The 25,292-nt window shown below is 31.4% G+C and overlaps 3 protein-coding genes and 1 long non-coding RNA gene across 13 annotated transcripts; 2 read left to right on the forward strand and 2 right to left on the reverse strand.

The window, feature by feature from the left end:
- The first annotated feature begins 4,138 nt into the window (after window positions 1–4,138).
- Window positions 4,139–7,201, forward strand: LOC105149335 (rho guanine nucleotide exchange factor 39-like). Of its 4 annotated transcripts, XM_087410127.1 has the most exons (8): window positions 4,141–4,479; window positions 4,564–4,694; window positions 4,827–5,048; window positions 5,547–5,733; window positions 5,820–6,232; window positions 6,320–6,457; window positions 6,616–6,858; window positions 6,934–7,201. In XM_087410127.1, exons 1-8 carry the CDS (start codon window positions 4,383–4,385, stop codon window positions 7,075–7,077), a joined length of 1,575 nt encoding a protein of 524 aa, XP_087266253.1. In that variant the 5' UTR covers window positions 4,141–4,382; the 3' UTR covers window positions 7,078–7,201. The 4 variants fall into 4 exon arrangements, with proteins under 4 accessions (XP_087266252.1, XP_087266255.1, XP_087266253.1 ...); XM_087410126.1 differs by having other exon boundaries at window positions 4,139–4,694; XM_087410128.1 differs by having other exon boundaries at window positions 4,141–4,694; window positions 6,616–6,682.
- On the reverse strand, window positions 5,564–6,072 carry LOC147908277 (uncharacterized). The gene is made up of 2 exons (XR_015546308.1): window positions 5,933–6,072; window positions 5,564–5,843 (listed from the first exon to the last, which is right to left on the reverse strand). It is a non-coding gene; the product is annotated as an uncharacterized LOC147908277 (long non-coding RNA).
- A 252-nt stretch (window positions 7,202–7,453) lies between the features above and the next one.
- LOC105149332 (uncharacterized) lies at window positions 7,454–14,392 on the forward strand. Of its 3 annotated transcripts, XM_087410123.1 has the most exons (8): window positions 7,454–7,609; window positions 7,691–7,895; window positions 8,760–9,206; window positions 9,327–9,554; window positions 9,682–9,953; window positions 10,030–10,203; window positions 11,737–11,953; window positions 12,109–14,392. In XM_087410123.1, the coding sequence occupies exons 3-8, from the start codon at window positions 8,797–8,799 to the stop codon at window positions 13,250–13,252; spliced, it is 2,445 nt and encodes an 814-aa protein (XP_087266249.1). In that variant the 5' UTR covers window positions 7,454–7,609; window positions 7,691–7,895; window positions 8,760–8,796; the 3' UTR covers window positions 13,253–14,392. The 3 variants fall into 3 exon arrangements, with proteins under 3 accessions (XP_087266249.1, XP_087266250.1, XP_087266251.1); XM_087410124.1 differs by having other exon boundaries at window positions 7,454–7,880; XM_087410125.1 differs by lacking the exons at window positions 7,454–7,609; window positions 7,691–7,895 and adding an exon at window positions 7,902–8,040.
- A 977-nt stretch (window positions 14,393–15,369) lies between these two features.
- LOC105149331 (dimethyladenosine transferase) lies at window positions 15,370–23,971 on the reverse strand. Of its 5 annotated transcripts, none has more exons than XM_087410130.1 (6): window positions 23,854–23,971; window positions 22,891–23,108; window positions 20,899–21,265; window positions 16,018–16,363; window positions 15,788–15,894; window positions 15,370–15,519 (listed from the first exon to the last, which is right to left on the reverse strand). In XM_087410130.1, exons 2-6 carry the CDS (start codon window positions 22,946–22,948, stop codon window positions 15,477–15,479), a joined length of 921 nt encoding a protein of 306 aa, XP_087266256.1. In that variant the 5' UTR covers window positions 22,949–23,108; window positions 23,854–23,971; the 3' UTR covers window positions 15,370–15,476. The 5 variants fall into 5 exon arrangements, with proteins under 5 accessions (XP_087266256.1, XP_087266257.1, XP_011059969.1 ...); XM_087410131.1 differs by having other exon boundaries at window positions 22,891–23,095; window positions 23,854–23,959; XM_011061667.2 differs by lacking the exon at window positions 23,854–23,971 and having other exon boundaries at window positions 21,016–21,265; window positions 22,891–23,255.
- Between the last annotated feature and the right edge of the window lie 1,321 nt (window positions 23,972–25,292).

Genomic DNA, 25,292 nt, shown 5'->3' on the forward strand with positions numbered 1-25,292 from the left:
ATTTTTCTTATTTTTGTGATTTATATCATCCCGTACAATGTACGTTTACAAAACGATTAGTTTTTTATTATTATTAACAAATCGATTAATGTTAATCAAAAGAAAATTACAAACATATGTCTTACTTGTTCCTAATCATAATTTCCAATTTCTAATTTCAGAAACTGTAATAGTTTTCATTACAATCTTATTTATGCGTTCATGTGAATAACAACAACGACGATAACAACGATAATAATAAATATAAATGAGTGCTTAATTATTATCTATAATACTAATATATAATATTATGAAATTTCATTAATCAAAAAGTAATTAAAACTAATAACATTAAATTAAAATGAAATTTATAAAAATACTCATATTTTCATTTATACTAATATGTTTTTCAAATTATTACAATAATTATTTTTACATATTATAATACGAGGGGTATCCAGAAAATAAGTTCCGTTTTTTTTTACAAATAAAGTTTTTATTGAAAAAATCTAAAATTTACATGGATAATACTTGACAACTTCTAGTCTTTTTCTACATAATTCCCGTCAATCTCAATACATTTTGTATATCTGAAAACAAGCTTCGAAATCCCTTCTGCATAGAAACTTCCCGCCAGTTCTTTAGTCCAGTTAGTTACAGCTATCTGAACTTCCTCGTCGCTTTGGAAGCATTTTCCGGCCAAGGACTCCTTCAGTTTCGTAAAAAGATGTAACGGTCCAAAAATTCTTTACCTGCAGTCACTCGTGTGGCCTTGTGTAGAGGAATCAGTTCTCTGGGAACCCAACGGGCGCAAACCTTGCGAAATTCGAGTTTTTCTGAAACGATCTCATGGATAAGACTTCGGGATATCTCTGGAAAAAGGTTGTGGAGTTCATCTAAAGTTAAACGACGATCATTGCGAATCGCATTTTCAATTTTTGTCGTCAACTCATCCGTGATAAGGGAGGGTCTGCCTCTCCCACTTTCGTCTTCAAGCGAATGTCTTCTTGCCTTAAATTCTCGGATCCATCTCCGCATCATAGATTCACTCATCACACTCTCTCCATATACAGAAACAAGCTGTTTGTGAATATCAACCGATTTAAAATCTTGAGCAAAAAGAAACTGAATGATGCCGCGCAAAACAACTCGAGAAGGAATCGGAATGGAGATGGCGGGACGCGAAGTGGAGGACTCCATTTTGATAACCTCTCCTGACCGTGTTTCACGAGCTACTGACGCCGAACACCGCTCATTCTATTCGGTAGCTTCCCCTCTTCAATGCTGTGTTGCCAGCTCGCTCATACATCGACCTTACTAAACGTATAATACAAACGGAACTTATTTTCTGGATACCCCTCGTACATACAATTATTACATACAATTATTACAATAATTTAAAAAATTGATTTCTTCGAAACTATGATTGAAACGGCCGGACACGTATCGTTTTTTTTTGCTCAAAAACAGTACGTAAAAAGTGCATCAAAATCCTCAACTCCATCACCTGGTGTGTCCGTATAATTATTAATTTTTTAAATTAGTTTACGTTCATTCCGACCCTAGCCGGATTATAGAGATTGCAATTGAGATTGCGTTCTGTTATTCATTACAAGAAAATGAAAAATTTACGTTACGTATACTTTACAAAACTCTAAAAATTTAAATTACAGAGAAAAGTTTGGTCGGTGATTGAAAACAAAATCCCCTACATTAACTTAACTTTGACAAATGTTAAATCTCTCTGGTTAAATGCTACCAACGCTACGTTAGGATTGTTCATGGAGCTTGCTAACGCTATCGCGCTATTGCCTCTAACGAACAGCGTTGGTAGCGTTTACGTTCATAACGCGAATAGTGCCTCCCCGAACGCACCCTTAACATACTTTGGAGCGTTAGCAAGCTGCATGAACGACTCTAGCATAGCGTTAATAGCCAATCCATGTCCCGAAGTGAAACAGTTGGAGCGGGAGCAAAAATGATGATGTATTGATGATGTATAATCAGAATTACTGCGCGAGTTAAAGCACGCTTTTATCTCTAAAATTCTATAATATACGTAACGTAAAGTATAGTATCCCAAGCAGAACAACAAGTTCACGATAATGTTAAAATGACATTAAAATGAATCGAAAATGATTGAAAAATGAGATTTAATGATCATTTTGGAGTGATTTTGATATCATAATGACTTGTTCTGCTTAGGATGTTAGTGCGCTAACATCGTTGTAAGCGTGGGCCATTATCTTTTCCTTTTCAACGCAGAAAGAAAAGGAAGAAAGATGAACTGTGCAGGAACTTTAACTTAAAAAAAACAGAGACAAACAAACTTTTGATTTAAATAAGAGGGTCTCTATGGCCGGTATTTATAGTCGATTATTTCAAGACGGTATAACGTAAGCGTAACCTGTAACCTCTAATAAAATTACTAAAATACACAGGTTACACAGATTATGCCTTATGTGACAGCACTCTCACAGAGAGACAAAGTGGCAAACTGTTTCACGTGGCTCCTCCGGAGGTCGATTGTGTATCTTGAAATGAGGTGAAAATTACAAAAGTGAACAAATTCACTATAATATTGATATTTTAATTAGTTAATATCTAGTAATCATTGCTCACTTTTGTAATTTTCATCTCATTTCAAAATACACAATCGAACCTGATTGGACGCAGACATCAGCTCCATAGGCATGGAAGAGATTGGAGACATCAGGGCCTCTATTCTTGAAAAGTATCGTATGAAAAACTAGGGCTATAAGATATAGGAAAAACTAATGCTATAATGTGTTACATATACTATAGCATTTCTCTAGTTTTTCATATGTGATACTTTTCAAGAATAAGATTCCTGGTTTTATGGCTCCCATCCTGATTGGATGCGGTCAGGATGCGATTACATATAGCGCAGTACACGATATGCGGTTCAGAAACTAATTGATAACTATAGAAACCGTGCAAACGTGCCGCTTGCTTTCCTCTATTAGGGTGAACTCACATAGTGCGGAATAGGACTCGGAATAGAGAATGCGTCATTTAAATCACTCAGTGTTATTCAGCATTTGATGTTGCGGAATAGTGAGTGCGTCATTGTTTTTGTAATAAATCGTCGTATTTTGAGAGGTTAAAATTTGATGCTGATTGATATGATGGAATTGCGTTATTTTGTCCAGACGAATGAAACAAAATGACAAAATCTGAGTGCATAAATATAAATACCAAGATAAAAAAAATAATGATGCATTACGTGCGACTTCAGTGTGCTTTTTTCCGCACTTTTCCATCACGCCAGTTTTGTGTACTATGTTCATATTAGAGTTTATTTGTCACTAGCCCGTGCCGCTTACCGCGCTATATGATAGAGGCGAAAAGCGTAAGCGGCATGGTTGCGTGGTTCCTATAGTTAGTTTCTGTGCAATACATGTAATCGAACCCTTAGGTTGCGATTACATAGAGCATGGTACGCGGTACACTAACTAACTAGACAACTGTGAGCAACTAGGAAAATAGGCGGTACGCGTGGTATCATGTGATATGGTCGACATTGGACACTGGACATAACCAATAATTACAATATATGCGTCATCTAAAAAGTATCCGCGATTTTTGTCACTAGATGTGTGTTGATGGTCATATTGTATATCTAGTGACAAAGTACCGCGGATACTTTTTAGATGACCCAATATTTTATAATTACAATATTATACAATATAATTTTATTTATACAATGGTCCTGAAAGTACTATATAAAAATGGTTGTAGAGATAAAATTTATCCCCATCACCCGCTTTTCACCAATCAATATACGGTGTCAAAGCGCTGTTGCCGTATGAGGATCCGGGCTTAAGCTCTAATCTTAAATAATGGCTACGTTCAGCAGAACGTTTATTTTGCAACTGTTGGGAAAGTTTTCTTCACACTGATTGGATTATGCTTTTAAATCAAGAGGAATGGTCCTATCTCAGTAGAGAATTGCAAAACTGTTGTGTTCTGCTGAACGCAGCCAATATCTTAAGACTAATGCGGCTCTTTGATTGGTTGTTGATATTTCAAGACAGAACTAAAGATGGTCTTGAATAAGAAAACTGACTATGAATAGCGGCCTAAAATAAACAGGTGTTGCTACTTCCGCTGTCAAGCTTCATTTAAATTTTAACGTACACAATATACTGTACTACACTACTGTACGTATATATAGTGCACAACAGTGCTGCACATACATACACCGTGTCGAATTATCAACAGTAGCAAATAATCAAGCCTTTATTTAAATTTTCGGAGGAAAGTTCAAATATTATATTACATTGTATTTTGAATAGAATAAAATATAGAATTTATCATATTATTGTCAATTTATTTTCTATACGCACAAATAATTTATATATAACTATTTATATGTAACTATGTATTCACCGTTGTCGCCTCAAGCTAGTCTTAGTTCAGAATTAAGACTAATTATAAATGAAAGAAATATGTTGAGCATGCGGAGCCGTATGAAGGGTATAATTTTTTATATCTTTTTTTTAAATGTATCCGTTAACTGTAATTATCACTTAAGCAAGTTTTACATCATGATTTTTTCAGTTCTACATGCTTTAAATGAAGATAATGAAAAATGTGCAGAGGAAAAGGAAAAAATTCTAAGATCACAAGCCATTCAAGAAATACTCACTACAGAAGTTACTTACTTGCAACAACTGGAAATCTTAGCAGAAGTATATTTTCTATTAATATACTCATATTACTGATATAAATAATTATATATTATATATATATGTGTGTGTGTGTGTGTGTGTGTGTGTGTGTGTATATGTATATGTGTGTATGTACAATATATGTTTTTTCAGTTTTTTATACAACCTATTCTCAAGAGAAAATTGTTGGACCATCCATTACTTGTCACCTTAGCTGAAAACATAAAAACATTATATAATGTGAGTGGTGAACTGGTGGCAGGATTAAAACGTAATCCTGATAACATAGCTGGAGTATTCCACAAACTTGCACCATTCTTTAAATTATATTCTGTTTATGCTTATGATTATACACAAGTATTAAATTTACTACAGGTAATTGTCAAGTATTACGCAAAAATTATTATTAAAATTTAATTATGTATATGATTCTTGAAAAATTAGCGTGATTTATTTATCAGGTCATTAATATGAGCTAATATTTTAGATTAGATTAAACGTATTGTATGACTAATTAGGAGACAATCCGATAGCGTTTTTATCGCATGTTTTAATATACATATATTTGAATTATTCAAATTTTATTATTATTATTATTATATTGAAGAGAACCCGAACAAAGGATTGAAACGTATATATTGTCATTATTTAATTGAATAAAATTATCTATTTTTATCCTATATCGGCTCGTAAAAGCAATTAATTTCATTTGATTTATTTATATTTTATAGATGTAGATATTTTGATATGAATATTTATTCAAAAATACATACGTGTGCATATTTTCATTGATTATTTTAATATAAAAAAATACTTTTGTTAAAGTGCATCCAAAAAGGATGTTAAAATTTATCTGTGAGATTATCTTTTCAGACAAATGAAGAGAATGATTCTGTCTTCAAAAAATTTATTTGTGATCAAGAAACAAGATCAGAAGTAGGCAGGAAATTGTCTTCGTTGTTAATTACACCAGTGCAAAGAGTACCAAGATATCAATTACTTGTTAAACAAGTGTTACAACATACTCCTTATAGACATAGAGAATATCGACATTTACAGGGTAAGTACATTATTAAGATTCGCCAAAAAATTCACATGTATTTGAATGTATATTTTTAGCATATTTTAATTAAATTTTAATTGCAGCATGTCTGGTTGAAATTGAAAAATCTGCGAAACACATAAATACTTTAATCGCACAAAATGAAGAAACACAAAAATTATTAAATCTTCAGAAATGCATTGTTACTTCTATTAACCTTGTCAAACCTGGTAGAATGTTAATCAAACAAGGACCATTGATGCGTGTTTCGAGACGAGGCAATTCAACTTATAGACGATATTTTGTTCTTTTAAATGACACTCTGTTGTATTGTAAAGGTGAACCAGAGACATCGCTGAACATATCTTGCGTTCTACCATTAAACAAGTGCAGTTTAACCTGTGTTCTGAGCAAAAAATTGTTCCGTATAACGTGTTTGCATGAAACATTCTTATTGTACTCAGAAAATGCGGATAGTGCTGAATGGATACAATCGATACAAAATGCTATTAAAAAAGTATTTGTTACATTATTAAAAATGTAGATATAATCTTGGTACTTTTAGCTTTCCTAATTAATATATTATGTACTATCTTGTTTTCAGTATACTGAATGTCGACAAACTTTGAGAAAAGAAAGTAGCTCGAGAAAGCCACTTAGACATAAAAATATTAATGAGTTTTCATCAGATGATATACCAAAAAAATCTATTAAAAGAAAAAGATGTATAAAAGATGAACAGGTATAAACATATTATTTTTCATATGTAAGTTGCTAGTATTAACTTTTGAGATGTTTAACACAAAATGTCAATTGATTGAAGATAGATTGTATTACAGGTAGATTATCTTAAGAGATATAATAATGAACTAACACAGATTTTTCTATATTACATATTAGGTATCGTTGGACACCTCCAATATAATATACTTTAAAAAGGATAATGAAATGGATGAGGATACTCAAAGTAATAATATTTGTTTACCTATTACTACCAAAAGATTTAAACAAAATGAATATTCCAAACCTGGTCATACTTCTCCCCAAGTAAAAAATACAAAACTGAAATTATGTAAAAATAAAAATACACAATCTATATCTACTCCTAGATGCTTAAAAAAATCAAGTCACAACAATTATAAAGTGAATAGAAATGCATTTTACATAATTATATTTATGAAACGCGTTTATCAAAATAACATTCGGTCTTTTCCTTAGACTCTTCCAATGACAACGATACATGGAACAAGTTCATGCTCCATCACATCGAACGACGAAGAACACACATCGCCGTTCCAAATAATGAGTGATTTTTTCTCATTTATCGGTACAACAATAAAAGACTTTTTTACGTTCAAATAATCCATAAATTATAAGAAAATGTATGTAAAAAAAGAGAACTTATTTATGTCATAATTTATAAAATCATAAATGATTAAATGTGTTACAATTTTATTTTTTTATTCATAAATATTGTATAACTAAATTTTTTTCGTAGTGAACTTATTTTTTACCTTTAAATATATATTGTATAATTGAACGTCCATATAAAATAATTGCTTTTGTTAATTTTATTCTTTAGTACTCACAAAATAACTCAAAAGTACAAAAAGAGATAATTCTCAACCTTACACGAGAATATTGTCGCCCTTTTTCTGCGAATATAATCCAATTAAAAAGTTTACTTTATAGCCTATAAAAAAAATTTATATTTCCCCAGATGAAATTGAGACTGACAATGAGACAAAATGCACGCATGCGCAGTAGTACCAGCTCGTCGAATACGAGTGGTAAAGCTTTTTCTCGAGCCTGGGGGGAACATCGCGTTACACAGCTCTCGCAGTTTCACGCATTTTTCGAAGGAATTTACCGTAGAAAATTATTGGAGGTTACTGTAAGAACGTATTTGTCGCGTAGACAGATATCACGGTGGAAACAGAGTATTCTGAAATACTCAACATTTGCGGATTTTTAGATATATACAGCTACAGTATATCGCATAATACCTAATACCGGAAACGAAAGCAGGTAATAAAGGAAGCAAAAGGGTGGAGAGCAACGCTCATAAAGAAAAAAAGATACTGACGCATGACGTGAAGAAACACATCGACGATACGCCAAGCTGCCATCAACGCGCTTCTCTATGAGAAGTATATTTTTCGAGTGTAATTATCCAAAGTGCAAGTATCCCAACGATCGTTCCATATGATTTCTAATCGAACATTCAGCATTTTCTATATCGAATTGAAGTCATTTTTCGTCTCATTACTATAAAATGAGAAAATTTGTGATGCACAAACGAATGCTGTGTATGAAAAACGCTCTGTAAGCGTCAATCTCTATTACTATCTTTCTATTTCACACGCAATAGAATACGAAATAATGTTATAATGTAACGAGATATATGCTGATTCATACAAATTGATTGAAAGATTTGTGAAAGAATCGTAATATCTTTTATACTGTATATAAATTTCGACTATCACACATTAAGTTGAAAATAGATTTTATTCATTAATTTCATTAATTTTTTAAAAATAATTGGATTTTGTTCAGTATTGAACTAGTATTGTGTTCATATTAAATAATTAATTATTTTAAATATTACACATATAATTTACATTGATGATAATATATTTTTTACAATTTATTAATATCCTATTCATCTTTTATATATGTATAACTTACTTTTGCACTCGTAATTCTATTCACTATCACATTTTATATTAGTAATCATATGATTTATTTGTGAAAATAATATCTTATAAATGTATAAAGATTATGCGTTTTGCGGGTTTCTTCCGTGTCCAGATCTACATTCTTGGAATGCCAACGTTTCGTGAATCTTGGCATTTCAAGAATAGATCTGGGCACGGAAGAAATCCGTGAAACGCATAATCTTTATATAGAAAGCATCATGGAAGTCTCAAGAATATTATCTTATAAATTATTATCTTTTAATATTAATTCAAATATTACATCTATTCTATTGAATAAAAAATTACTGTTGTATATTTATATGTGTATATCTTTTTATTTTATAGAAATTTCTTCACGAATGGACATTTATAATAGATAACAATGGAAGGCCCATTAGAAATAAAGAACTCCAGTGCAGTTGTGGAGGAGCCTATAAAATCTGAAGTTCTCGTACAAAATTCTGATAATAACGAGCGAAGCGATGCAGCTTCTCCACCTCCAAATTGTAGCATTTGTTTGGGAAAACTAGTTAATACATCTTTCACAGACAGTTGCCTGCACCAATTTTGTTTTACTTGCTTACTTCAATGGTCCAAAATTAAGACAGAATGTCCTTTATGCAAGCAAACATTCAAATCAATTATACACAATGTAAGATCAGAAGAAGATTATGATCAATATCATGTACCTCGTGAATTAGCATCGCAAATTCCTCAGCCACAAGTAACTGCTACTTTGGATGTCAACTTTGATGTTGATTGGGAATCTGCTCCTCGTCGATTTGTTTACAGGTACAATTTATGTATAACACAAATATGTTTTATCAATTACATTATCGATTACATCAAAAGAATAAATTGTATACACTATTAATTTGCATACTTATAAGATAATTTTATTCAATGTCTCAGAACAACAATGACTGGCAGTCGTCGACACGGAGTGTTATTGAATCCAGAGCAGGTTACAAGACGTGAGCAATTACCTAGTATGGCACCTCAAGTGCCTAGAGAAGAACGTAGACGTAGGCGTGCTAATCCTACAGATTATCGTCGTACAGTTTATAGGCATGGTATATGGGCTACTTCATTACCTGACATATTTGGGCGTTTCCGTGAATGTAGCGCTGATTATTATAGGTAAATAAATTTCTTAATATATTTTTTTATTTTTATTATTTATTCTTGTATGCAATATTAAAAAATGTCTTTATAATTATTCATAAATAAATTATTTATTTAAATTTATTCGTCAATTAAATTGCAGAAGACAACCACAAGAATTAGATCGTCTTATACCATGGTTAAATAGAGAGTTGCAAGTTTTACTTAATAATGAACCGACTCATGTTGCTTATGTGTTGAGTATAATAATGGAGGCCTTAACTCAATATGATATTAGAAGTCCAGAATTTCGGAATATTGTTCGACCCTTTTTCGCTATACATACGGATCATTTTGCACACGAATTGTTAAATTTTGCCCAAACCAACTTTGATTTGGTTGGATATGATCAATCTGTTACTTATTTGCCACGTGGTTTGTAATTATTCATACGGATTATATAATTGCAAAAAATATCAAAATACATAGTTCATTATCATATCTATTATAGGTTTATCAAATGAGTATGCAACTCGTATTGAATCACCTACATCCAGTAGCAGTAGCAGTAGCAGCAGTAGTCTTGTCTTTGACAACTCTGATGTACGAATACTTGCTGAAGCAATTGATTTGAGAATAAACGCTGAGATGCCGAATACCTTGGCACATCCTATTAGCATGCCAGGTAAGAAATAAATGGCAAATCGCATCCTGTATTACATTTTTAATCTAACATGTGCATATGAACATAAATAAAAAAATTTGCTATTTTAACTTTTATATATATGTATTATAATTATATAAGGATGGGGCATTTTAATCGCTCCAGGCGGATATTTCAAAAACTAAGAGAGATATAGGAAAAAGTTTTATATAAAAGTTGTAAGTTTTCTTGGGGGAAAGAAGATAAAAATAACAGACTTTGCATATGGGGTATTACCAAAATTAGTTCAAGGTCAAACCGATTTTTTTTAAAATGGAATATCTTATTTTTGATGCCAGAATTTAATAACTAGTGTCAAGAGCTTTTCAAAACATTATAATAAAATTATTTTCCATTAAGTTTTCAAGTTACAAAGTTTAGAAATTACAGTACCGCTGACATTACTCAACGTGTCCAATCGACGGGTAAAACCTCTTGAATGTTATTTAGGATCATGTCCTGGATAACATTTGTTAAGATCAAGACTATTTGAGATTATTCTTATTTTCATTTTTGCATTAAAAATTTATTTTTACATAAAAATAAAAATAAAAACCTCTAATGCTCTTGATCTTGACAAATGTTATCCAGGACACGATCCTGAATAACATTCAAGAGGTTTTAGTGATTGGATATATTGAGTTAGACACCTTTGGTAGTGCAGGCAGTACTGTAATTTCCAAGCTTTATAACTTGAAAAGTATTTAATGGAAAATAATTTCATTTATAATGTTTTAAAAAGCTCTTGACACTAATTATTTAATTCCAGTATCAAAAATAGTGTTCCATTAAAAAAAAAATCGACGACCTTGATTTAACCTTGGTAATGCCCTATATACAAAACCTGTTATTTTTACCTTTTTTCCCCCAAGAAAACATCTACAACTTTTATATAAAAACTTTTTCATGTATCTTTCTTAGTTTCTGAGATATCCGTCTAAGGGGGTTAAAATGCCCCATCCCATATATGGGGCATTCTCTGTCAAATCGGACACTCCCTCTGTCCAAAATTCCAGTTTATTCAAAAAAGTTCTTTCTGGACTCAAATCATAGGTACACGTCTACTTTCTTTAGCACTCTGGCCTTTTGAGAAATTCAATATGACGGGCCTAATGATTGCTATTTATATTGTTTACGAAGTACCGATAGAGAATGCTTAAATCACTCAAATGGTTCAAGATTCGTGAACCAATTTCATGAACATCAGCCAAGGAAGAAGATGTTCAAAAATGTCAAGGGTTTGCGAGTTATCGCCGTATCTTAATCGTCATTGCTAATGTCAACATTTTGTTGAATCTTACTTTTCACTTCATTAGGGCGAGGAGTGCACTGATACTGTCGAGACTGATACTTTTGAGAAAGACATATGTACAATTTGCGTCCAGAAAGAAATTTTTTGGTTGGACTGAATTTTGGACAGAAGAGGTATCCAATTTGATTCTATTCAAAATTCAGTTCAACTAAAAAAATATATATGTATATATACATATAAAATTGCATGTATAATCATTTTAGGTCCTAGTGCAGCAGGACAGATGTTTCACAGAGTAGAAACATCTAATACTGTACCAGAACTGTTAATCGTTTCATCGAGTTCCTCTGAATCAGATGGCGATTGTGAAATAATTGGTTACGTAAAACCACGTCATGAAAGAACACCAGAAATCATAGAGTTACTTTCTTCTGATACTGAGCATGTGTGTTTTTCTCATACATTGAATGGAAATATGCAGTAAGTTATAAAAAAATCATATCACAATGCATATAATTTTTTAATCATTTAAACATTGATAAAATTTCTTTAAAAATTACTTATATGTGCATTAATATAAGTATAATTGTAATATGCGGTTTTTAATATTTGTCATTACATATTTTTATTACTAGATCAACTACAAGAAGAACACATTTGGAAAATACATCATTACCAAGTACGTCTTATGTCAAGGAGGCGAAAGAATCATCTTCGTCATCTTACTCAGTGTCAAGTACTGATGTTTTATCTGACAGTGATAACAATCCGAGACCAAGTAGACGAAACCGTTCGAAGAAATCAGGGAAAAAAGCACAAAAGTATAAAAGATCAGATGGGACAGGAAGCCGGAATAAATCATCTAAGAAAAAGAGAATATCCAGTTCTAGTGATTCCAGCTCATCTGAAAGTTTATTAAAGAAATATAATGAAAAACGATTGAGAAAGCCAAGATATAGAGTACAGGCTAAAGGTACAAGACGAATAAAACTTATTAAAAGAGAAGAAAGCTATTCAGATGAGGATTCATCTAGTGACAGTAGCAGCACAGAGACTGATAACAAAATGAAAACCAAGAAGTGTTACAGAGAATATAAATCGAAAAGAGATTGTTCCTCTAGCATAACAAACGATCATACAGTGAAAAGTGGAAAAATAACGAGAAATAAAGAGAAAACTTTCAATTTGGAAAAGTTAAAGTCTAAGAATAAAGATCTGAAGTGCTGCGAAAACAGACAATCTAGATCTAGAAGTAACAGTATATCTTCTAACGCTTCTGAACGAGATAAAAGGCCGAATCATAAGCACCGGGAATGTCGAAATACAAACGAGTTTGGAAGTCAAGACGACAGTGCCTCAATAAATAAAGATATGTCAAGAAGTGAATATAAGTCTAAATCAAAAAAGAAAATTTGTTATTCTTCAGACTCGGAAGATGATTGTTTAAGATCTTGTAGTCAGTGTAGTGATTATTCCAATAAATCCTATTCGCATTGGAAAAAATCAAAACGTAAAGAAAAATATAAAGATAAGGAGCGCTATAGATCCAGTAGCAGAATATTTAATTTATCGCAATCCAATGCAAGTACAATTTTAACAATGTCTATATCTTCGAAAAATGACATGTATCCCACGAAACATTCCGATCGTAACGGTTCCGATTGTAAAGAAAAACATAAATCACGCAAAGAATCTAAATATAGAAAATCCGAAAATGAAAAAAAGTCGAGACCAAAGAAAAAGAAGCGACGTCTTCAATCTTCTTCCACTTCGGGATAATATCACATACGATTTTTGTGTTAGTTAATACTATAAAATAAATTTTAATTTAAGAAAATGATATTCAAATTTTTATAAAATATACGTAAATAGAATTTAATCAAATTAATTTCATATTATTGTAGTTTGTACCATTCTGTTTGTAGACGTTCCCCATCATGATGCTAAGATCATTTTATGATTGTTATTTGTTATATAATTATATACAATACTTATTATTTGTTATATATATAATTTCAACAATATTTTAAATTAGGATTATTCTTTTTCTTACAAATTAATGTTTGTATATTATTTTATTATTACCTACTTGTGGCGCAAAAATATTTCCATTTATATATCAATAAAGACAAAATAACGTCTTATTCTCTATTCTTTATGATAAAATATGTATATATTAAAATAAATTTGTATTTGCATATTGCAAATTTCAACAAAAAATACTGTCTTATCATAGCATCGCTAATACAAAAAATTGTTGCTATAATAGTACTATATATCACGCTACCTCTCCATGGGAATATAACATTGCGCACAGCGATATATACATGCAGAATATATATTTGTTATTGTGCATATATATGTGTATTGTGTGTATATCATTATAATTATATTGATCAAAGAACAATTTGTGCATTTTGGAATATTATAATGATCTATATGGAATCCCAAAGATTGTAAATATGCGTACTTATAGTAAATTATTTTAATTAAGATTTGCATCTTATATGTATTTTATATATATACGTGTGTATGTGTGTGTGCGTGCGTGCGTGCGTGTGTGTGCGTGCGTGTGTGTGTGCGTATATATAAAATATATATAATGGGGATGAAGTTTACATCAATAAAACTAAAAATATTATAAGTTAAAAATAATTTTTTTCATACATGCGTATAAAAAATTATAAAGATTATTTTATACATAAATTGGAGCTATGCATGAATATCTTATATAATTGCGTAATAATTATTACATTTTGCATAATGATAAAATGTTTTATTATCAAAATATCGTTTTTAAATGAATGAGCTAAAATATGATGTTTTAGAAACACACAAATCTTGTTTTATAATAGAGATGTAACTGAAAAGATAAAAAATGTGAAATTACAATAAAATAAAAATATCAATGTGCGTAAAGATTATTGTAAATTTGTATTATACAACATTTACGTATATAGATTGTTATAACTGGATAATAATTAAGTATATCAACATAGAAAATAGAAGAGCAAGACACTGGTTTATCATCTATCATGTCAGAGGTCCCGGATTCGATCCTGATAGAAATCAAAATATTTATGCTCGTGTCTCCTCTCGGAAGAGGCAATCTCTCGAAAGTATTTTTATTATAATCTTGTCTACAAAAACACCTCGAAAAATCCATCATTCGGAATTAGCATTAGGTCCCATATGTTGTGGCAATTGAATAATCAGCTTGCGCGCCACAAGCGTACGAGACAGGTGTAACACAGGCCAGAGGCTTATAACGTAAAAGGAAGAACATAAAAAAATAGATTAATAAAAATATTATATCTGTGAAAAATCACTAAAAAAAATATAAAATAATACTATAAAATAATACTAAGTGTAACGTTATATATTTTTCATCTGTCATGCAGAGAGAAATATAACTTTTAATAAATATATCAATATTTCATGGGCGAATCTAAAACTCAAAGCAAAAAAATGTCAGAATATAGATTCGGACTCTTTATATTTTTCAAGTTATTAGGTGTTGGAATTAATTCGTAGCGTTTTACAAGTGATGGGAAGTACTTTCATTAATGTATTTTTTAATGCTCATGTGAAATAAATAACATTCTTTCATTAAAAACGCTACGAATTAATTCCAACACCTAATATAATAAACAAAATGCTTCAAGTATGTTTGCTGATATACATTATAGTTTTAAAATGTGCTGCGACGTACTTTAAGCCACAAACTTATATAAGTCTGTGTTTATAGCTAATAATCTAAGCAACATGAATAGTTTTTCATGTGCACATCATTTTTTATTTTATTTCTGTAAAACATTATGTAAGAATTGCCTCAGAATTGCCTAATAATGAGAAAATTCTAATTTTGAAACAAATGTTTCTTAAAAATAGAACAATTTATTTTCTTCACAAAGCTTATTTATTTTACATATTCATAAAAATCTTTCATTTATAAAAATCTCTAGTTTACATATAAATAGTATATATATCCTAATATATAAATTTATATAAAATGCACACCTTCCGCGTTGAATGCATGTAACAGGCTGAAAAAGGATACATTTCCATTAATTGTAATTGTTTTAGCGTTTATAAAGTGCCTATGAACGATCATAAAGTATAATTAAACATATATAAACTAAATGTTACATTTATATTGTGCATGTGTGCGTGCGTATGTGTACGTATATCTATATAAATATAAAGAGAATTAATACTAGAAATAAACTTTAGATTTAAATGTTGAACAAGTGCATCTACTAAAGATGATATATTGTACATTACAAACTGCTATATTAATATCAACTTGTTTACCTGATAAAATCATCTATGTCCATAGTTCTAGCTCGTTTATTTTTAGCATCTGCTTTTTCTAATACATGGTCTATCAATTGCTTGATATCAAAATTATCTGATACAATCTATAAATATATGCTAATCAATATAAAGTATTGCATTATATAAGAAATATTATAATGTAAAGAAAGCATTTGGTCAATATTTCTAGACTTAGTATCACATAACGTGTAGATAGTATCAATTACCTTATTATTCAAACTACAATGAATTTTATAATTTTTCTCTAACATAGTAACAACTGTGGTTTGTTTGAAAGCTGCAGACAGCGTTTTATTTTTTCTCACGAAAGCAATCCGTGTCAGACCATCCCATTCCTGATAATTAATCGGAGGTGGTGGATTTCTTGGTTCAATTCTCACTACATTCGATTCTACTTTAGGTGGAGGTCTAAAGTTATTCTTTCCAACTTTCATCAACATATCTACTCGTGCCAATAATTGTGTGTTAATACTTAAGCGACAATATAATTTATCACCAGGTTTAGCTACCAAGCGTTCTGCAAATTCTCTTTGGAACATAAGTACAGCACATCTATAAAAAGAAATAACATATATTAACATATGTTAACTCTATTTTCTCTTGTATTACCTACATATTAAACATTTGCTAAATTCATTTAAAATACTTCTCACTACATAGTTAAGAAATTTGTTATCTCTTCTCAGAATACAATCAAATATCTATCTGTAAGAAATAAGGTAATATATATATACATACATACATATATATATATATATATATATATATATATATATATATATATCAAAATAACACATTGTTTCATATGGGAGCAAATGATTCTTATAATCGACAAATTCGATCTAGATTTTTACTTCATATTTATCTTGATTTTACAAGTGAAAAATTGAATGTTAAGCTACAAACTAAAGGAGCACGAGATAAATTCACTTTCAGAACTTGTATTTCATTTACATTTACAAATAGCCTAGGAAAACTAGATAATTTTTAGCAATATAAAGGAAAAAATTGCCGCAAAGCTGAATTTGTGCATAGAAATCTGTAATAGTGTCCTTTTTATCATATTAAAACTCCCCATATATGAGGACATGGCTGACTGCGCCATCTTGAAAAAATGTCGGTTTTTGCAAATATCTTAGAAACTATTCGTTGGAAATTAACGTTCAGTTCGAAAATAAAGCAGATAAAATTCCCCACAATTCCATTTTTTAATGAATATTATACGACTAATTGTTCCCGAGATAGATTTTTAAAAGGATCTCTTATTTTCGAACGTTACGTAAATTTAATTTGTCTTTGCAAATATCTCAAATTTAGCTGTACCTATGTACAAAACACATATGATAAAATCGAAAGAGTATTTAATTATCTACAAAATGATTTTTTATTGAATATAGTACAACCAATAGTTCGGAGAAATTTCGGAGAAATTTTTTTAAGATATCTTGATTTATGGACATTGAAACAATTACGAAAAAAGATCCATTTATTGGTACATTTGCTGTTATCCATAGTTATACATCTATTGTTATATTATACAATATATGGATTAAATGTACATGATTTCAGTTAAATTAACAACATATTAAGTAGGAATACAGCAACCTGTAGAAAGAATTAAAAATAACTCAAATTGGATATAATTTGACATTATGAATTTATTAGTGTATTCTTTACAATAATTTTATGTAAAAGGTAAAAATATAGTCATACAAGAGACGAAACAAAGATAAGTTTATTATTTACAAAAATATTAAATATTAATATTAAATAAAATATTAATATTAATACTAAATTTTTATTAATATTAAATATTGATGAGAAGTTTTTTCTCATTAATTTTTGTAAATTGTGAACTGAGTTCACTGTTCAAAGATACAATGAAATTTACTCCGAATACATGTTCAGCTGCACAATTTCCTCTGAAATGCACTATACACGGTCATTATATACGGGTCCCAACGGCTACTTTCCTATAGTACAGGCCTGTCCAATTTGAACTCCGAACACTTTGTCCCCGAAATCTTACTCACATTGAATTTTTTTGCGTCGATGGCTTTGCGTTTTGACTTCGGAGCTCAAATTGGACCAGCCTGCTATAGTATATCTCGAATTCATCCTAAAAATATAGTCCAAGTATCAAATGGAAGCAAATATCATGTATTATTAACTCAGTAACGCACATCGACTTTAAAATTTTGCAAATAAACTTTTTTGGCAATTATTGTCGACCATGAAAATGAGGATATAAATTGGAAAAAACTATAGAAACTATAGAAATCAAAGCCTTAGCTGGATCTTAAATGCTTGTATGATTCTCGTGTGAATTTATATACTACGTAATCCTCAGAAACGCCGAAATGATTTTTCGGTCTTGAAAACCCTAACTCTACTAAACTATCGCAATAATATCACGAGTTACATTGACTAGCAATTTAACAAATATTACAAATATTACTTGCGAAAATTGAGATATTTGCAGAAAAAGTATCGTAAATCGCATTTTTATATCAACTGTTTTTCAAAAAATAAATTTTTTAAGCTATCATCGATAGGATCGCGTACATATATACAGGGTTCGTCACCAAAATCCGGACAAATCGAACAATTTCTTTAAACAAAATGTTTTTAATGAAAAATTAAATATTACAAAAAATCTTTTTACATGGGGGATCCCTGTAGAGTACAATTATTCGATATATCCCCCATTAGCTTGAATGGTCTCTATTCTCGTTCACACGCACGCTGTAACATAGCGCTGTCCATGCCGACGAATGCTGCCTCAATAACGATCCTTAATGACGTCACATTAGGACGCTGAGGCTTGTTTGTGACCCTTTCAACTACGCTCCATACGTAGTAGTCCAAGAGATTTAAATCTGGGCTGTTGGGAAACCAGAATGGGAGTCGAGACGAGCAATTCGGCTTGTCCTGGCAGCATCTGTCGTATCTTTAATGTGTACGATTTGTATCGAAGGTCCTCCTCGGCAATTTGACGCATTGTTGACTCGCTTACACCAACAATCGATGCTAATTTCGTAACAATTGCCCTGGGTCATCCGAAATCAGTGCTTGAGTCCTTTCAACGACTGCGAGGGTCCTCGCGGTGCGTTCTTTCGAGTGACTCTTCCTTGCTGGCATACTGGAATCTTTGTTGAATTATTTTAAATATATTGGGTTATCTAAAAAGTATCCGCGGTTTTTGTCACTAGATGTGTGTTGATGGTCATATATCTAATGACAAAGTACCGCAGATACTTTTTAGATGACCCAATATTTTGCCACAACGTCATAAACGATTGATCTCGGATATCCAAAGAATCGAATTATTTCCGTTGCTGAGCGCTCAGCGCAAAGGTCTTCGATGATACTCCGCACTTGGTTTCAACATCGCGGCCATTTTGAGAATATGACTATTTATTAGAAGCATCAGGTTTTTTCGGACACTAACAACTTCTGGCGGAGGCACAATATAGCAGAAAACATTTAAATTGAAATTTGTCCGGATTTTGATGACACACCCTGTATAAACTAACAGAATAATGTGGATATTGATTTTTCTATCGTTATTACATATGTTTGTTTATACAAAAATTTCGATTTTTTTTCATAAAATCAGCGCATTACATCTTCCAAAGACTGTATCTTGGAAATTATTCATCGGACGAGGTTTAAAAAAAATCTCATTTTAAAGATAATTTTATAAGTTTCCGCATAATTTCTATACATTTTTCGCCTCAGATAAGTCAGAAATAAGTTATTTACAAACATGTACTCGGAAACACATATAATAAACATTTTTCAGCTGTATCTTAGTAATTATTATTAACTGTATACAAATCATTAAAAAATCAAAATGTAGAAAATTTAATCTTTCATTTTGATAAGAACTATTTTTTTTGTAGGAGTAACTGTATATAAGATATTTCCGATACATGTACGAGGAAATGTTCTCAACTTCATAATCGCAAATCAAAATGTCTAAAAAAAATATCTCTGGAACTAGCAATCTAGTCGTATGATATTCAATAAAAAATCAGTAAATAATTAAATACTTTTTCGATTTTGTCATATGTGTTTTGTACGTAGATGCAGAAAAAAATTTGAGATATTTGAGAAAATACAACAAAGAGTGATTGAAAAAAGGTGGTTTTTTTCGCTCTCAATTTTTTTGGACTGAACTGTGTGCTAAATGATACAATGAGATATGAATTGCAAAGAAGTTTCAGGTTGAGATGGCAATTGTTATCATAGCTGGAGAGACACGTATTACGAAAATTCGTTTTTTTTTTACATTCAAAACAAATTAATTTACAAAATCATCAGAATAAGTATGATATTCAGTTAATCTTGTCTTCATTGGAAGTGGTTGCACTTGTACACAGTTCAATTGCACACATCACTCATATCGGCCAGTTCGTAGTAATTTTCAACTGTTTTAATGAAATTATATTATTTCAAATTAATCAGTTAGCGATATGGGCAATTGATATACATCCGGCTGGATCAACCTTCTTAAAATAACGGATCTCGCAGATCCATGATAATTCGAGAATGGACTTTGATTCTACCCCTCTCAGCTCTGATAATAACTGTCACCTCAACTTCAAACTTCTCTGTAATTAATGTCTCAATATAAAATTTGGGACACAGTTCAGTTCCAAAATCGAGGGCCATAAAAAGCGATTTTTTCGATTACTGTACGTAACATTCACGAAAATAAGATATCCTTTAAAAAAAATCTATCTCGGGAATTGTTGGTCGCACGAGATCCATTAAAAAATAAAATTGTGGGAAATTTTATCAGCTTTAATTTCGAACTGAACATTAATTTCCATACAATAGTTGAGATATTTGCAAAAAAAAACCTGGCAGAAAACCTGGCTGTTGATTTTATGCAACATTTTTTTAAGATGGCTTCATGGCCAGGCATGCCCTCATAGAAGATAAATTTTTATATATTAAAAACAACACTATTACAGACCTCTATGCAAAAATTCAGCTTGCAGCAATTTTTTTCTTTTTAACTCCGGTTTTCCTGGGCTAAAAGATCTATATCAAAATATTTTTTATAAATATGTAATTACCTGAAAAGTGGTCTGTGTGAAAGTAACTTAAATACTAATGGTGATGATATCTGATAAGGGATGTTAGCAACGCACAAATCAAAAAATGGTAGATCTGATTTTAATACATCTCCATACACTATTTGTAACTTTGATTGATGTATAGTTCCTTGAACACGCTTTTGTAATTCTGCTATCATTCTTGGATCAATTTCGCACGCTACTACTTTTTTTGCTTTTTCAAGCATTTTTACAGTCATATTGCCTGTACCAGGACCTATCTCCAATACAACATCAGTCGGCCTAAGTGCAGCTTTTTCAACCATACTTTGAATAATTAAAGGGTTTTTCAGTATATGCTGACCTTTATCCTTATTAAATAAAATTCCTACAAGAAACAAATATGTTTCTTACAAAAATTTATCACATAATATAAATATTAGTCTTTAGGCCTGTTCTTTTTAACTGAACTTCTTTCTCTCCAACGTGGAGAGAAAAGAAAGAAAGATGAATCGTGCAAGAACTTTAGCTAAAAAAAAAACAGACCTCTAGTATTAATTTATATAGATACATACAATTTTGATAATTGTTGAATTTAGACTCTTTACCTCTAATGTTGAATAAAATTAGGCTCATTCGACGCGTTTTTACACTAAATAAACGAATGTGGAAAAAAAATATTATTCTACTCCGTGGATCAAGATATTGGGCGTTTGAATAAGTTTCTGCTGTTTTTTTTGCAAAATTTTGCAAACATTTGCTAACAGTTGATTAATCAACATTTAATGCTTCTAATAATTCTTTCGGCAGCAACAATTCTTTTTTCTTTTTGACATGGATCTTGATTAAGTAATGTTTCCAGTTCTTCATTTTTCAATTTTTCAGTGCATTTTCACGTCCTTTATCTTTTATCGAAATCATCACTTCTAAAGCGTTGAAAACCACTCTTTTGGGGATGGAGCATACTCCCCATACATCTCCACAAGCAAACGATAACTTTTATTTGCACTTTTCTTATAAATCATAAACAAGTAGTAAAACACAGTAAAATTTTTTGTAAATGCTGTTTTGTTGGCACAAAAGTCGATGTTTTCAATGTAACGACAAAAATGTTGTTTACGTCCATCAAATGTCATATACGAAATATGAAACTTGTGTATACTGTATAATACTCTTAAATACAATAAATTGCCACTGGAATTCTATGTATAATATATAGTACTCGTGACATCTCTTAGAAAACGATGAAAACTTATTCAAACACCTAATATTAACCGTTAATTTTTTTTCAAGTGTCTCTCGGATGGACGATTATTCAGATTAGGAAATCTGTTACATCAATGGTATATATAGAGACATAAGAACATTAGTTGCAACATATGTTGCAGCCTAGACAGTAAAAAAATTGCTTTAAAAAGTTTTTCACACCCCATTGTCTTCATGAGTTAGAAATATTTCAAGCGGACATTATCTAGGCTGTAACTTCTAGGCAGTTAGGTCCCAAGTGAGTAGGATATGATATTTGTTTTGTTCGAGATGGCTACGCTACTGTCTATACACCCCACATGACAGATTTCCTAACCTCAATTGTCAACTTTAATGCTCAATATCTCGCTTCGCAGGGCAGTCCTAGACTTTTTTCTGCCAGATTCTTTCATTTTACGCAAAAACACTCAAATAAGAATTTTATCAAAATCGGAGGTGAGGAAGCTCTTCTGAAGAATTATCATTCTTTGCTTTGAAAACATAAATTATCTATTTTAAAAACAATTTTTATAGAAAATAATATTTTAGGTGGTGTGGAAGAGGGGGAGGGGTTATTCTAACTAATTAGAAACCAGATTTTCTAACATGAATATCTGTTAATTTTAACAATTAATATCTCGATTCACGGGATACTTTCTTTTGCCAGATTCGTTCATTTTGTGCAAAAATCGAATGAGCCTAATTTTATTAACATTGGAGATTAGGAAAGTAAACTTAACAATTACTAATATTTTTATGAATATATACCTTGTCTCGCCACTTCCATGTGGACACGAGAAGTAACTTGTGTACGAACTTTCGGCATTATACGCTTTATTAGAAATTAGATGAAATATTTGAATTATTACTTATTCAGTAACCACATGGCACCACATGATTCACTCACTGAAAGCAGTTTTCACTGGGTCGCATTGAGCACATATTATATAAGAAAACACTGGCCTAGTTTCCACTGAGGATTTAATCTGGATCAGAATATAAGAATCAACCAACTATAGTCGAGCATTCCCCTTATTATAATCAAACGACAGGGGAATGTTCGACTATAGTAGGTTGGTCCTTAGGGTGATCGCACGGTTCGGAAGAGGACTGCGGAATACAGAATGCGTCATTAAAGCAACCAATCAGCGCTATTCCGCACTTTTCCATCACGCAAGTTTTGTGTGCTATGTTTACATAATGCATCAAAGATGTATCAAGCATATAATTTAAAAACTATTAACTTTATGTTAATAATTTGCTTATTAAAATAAAATATAATTTTTCAAATTGTAAAAACAATCATCACTAGTGTAGTATTTAATGTTTTACAATTAATATTTACAATCTCATAATAATTTTTTGAGCTGCTTTAACGCATTTACTATCATTTTTCTGCATCGTGTGAACATAGCACACAAAACTGGCGTGATGGAAAAGTGTGGAAAAGAGCACACTGAAATCGCACGTAATACATCGTTTTTTTGATCTTGGTATCTATATTTATGCACTCAGATTTTGTCTTTTTGCTTCATTCGTCTCAACATTAAGCAATTCCATCATATCAATCAGCATCAGATTATTTTAACCTCTCAAAATATGACGGTTTATTACAAGAACAATGACGCACTCGCTATTTCGCAACTTCAAATGCGGAATAGCGCTGAGTAGTTTTAATGATGCATTTTTTATTCCGCAGTCCTATTCCGCACTGTGTGATTTCACCCTTACATTCTGATCCGGATTAAATCCGGTAGAAACTAGGCCACTGAGTGCGCATCAAAAACTCGTTCAGTGGTAGCAGGATGCACAAGGATGCCGAAAATGCGAGTTTCTTGCACTCCCAATTAAACACGTGTGTCGATTTCAAGGTGAAATCACACGGTGCAAAAAAGACCTGCGGAATAGAGAATGCATCATTGAAACAACCAATCAGCGTTATTTTGCGTTATTCCGAATAGTGCTGATTGATTATTTCAATGATGCATTCTCTATTCCGCGGTCCTTTTATGAATTTACTAATAATTACTTCTTATGAGTTTCGCTTTTTTAACTAATTTAGGTTGTTTGAGATCGTTAATTCGTAAAAAAGCAATAATTCTTTCGTTTGATTAACAGTAATTATTGTTAGACGCATGCATGAAATGAGTTTATAAATTCATCTCTAGCATGATCTTAATTCTCGCTAAAGCTACCAATTTGTCGGTTTTTTTTTCATTTCAAATTAATTCGTTACATACACACAGCAACGGCAACGGACCATCGAAGGTTCGAGAACAATTCAATCAAGCGCGCGAGCGCAGCGCTCCACGAACACGTCACGCGCAGCCACCAATCCTACGCGCGGATTTTCTGTCGCGCATGACTGTTACGTCGAACGTCATTAGAAAAGAATCCGAGACGCCAATCAATTTTATACAACAAATGCCATGCAAAAATTACAATTGTCGTAAAATTCTATTGGATTTTATCAAAAAGAGAGCCCAGGTCACGAAGGCAATATACTCTTAGTGTTCAGAGTCTCGCTATTATATCGTGTCGAAAACCGCCGTGAAAAACCGCCAAGTAAAACCGTTGTAAGGAAGATTCCTTCGAGAACCGCCGAGAAAATCACTGCGATTCTATTACTTCTATTACTAAGATAATTCGGAAAAGGGTGATTATATCGAATATTCTGCGATAATTATTTATGTGTACTGAATTTGTGATTGTAAAATTTGAAGTAAAATCTTTAGTCAAACTACAAAGAAACAGAGTTTCTCTTCTCTGTCGTGCGTTATACACAGTGGACAAATATGTTCCCGAACACGAACCACATCTCAGCAACCAATGGCAACATCTGTGTGTTCAAACATGCATTTTAAAGGTTGAACATTTTGCTATCATCTGTCAAAGTTTCATTCATTTTGGTTGACTTATAACGAAGATATGACAGTTCATGTTAAACAAGATTTTGGTCGAGGTAGAAATTTTAATATGGAACAAAGAGCAGTGAAATTTAACGCAAAACTTGGTAAAAGTGCATCAGAAACATTCCGATCGCTGCAACAAGTTTACGGCAGTCAATGTCTAGGTCGTATAGCTATTTTTGAGTGGCATAAGCGTTTTTTGGAAGGCAGAGAGACCCTTGAAGATGACAAAAAATCAGGACGGCCAATTTTGATTCGAAC

This window comes from Acromyrmex echinatior, chromosome 10 (assembly GCF_024713525.1).
Source record: "Acromyrmex echinatior isolate Ae372 chromosome 10, ASM2471352v2, whole genome shotgun sequence".
NCBI lineage: Eukaryota > Metazoa > Arthropoda > Insecta > Hymenoptera > Formicidae > Acromyrmex > Acromyrmex echinatior.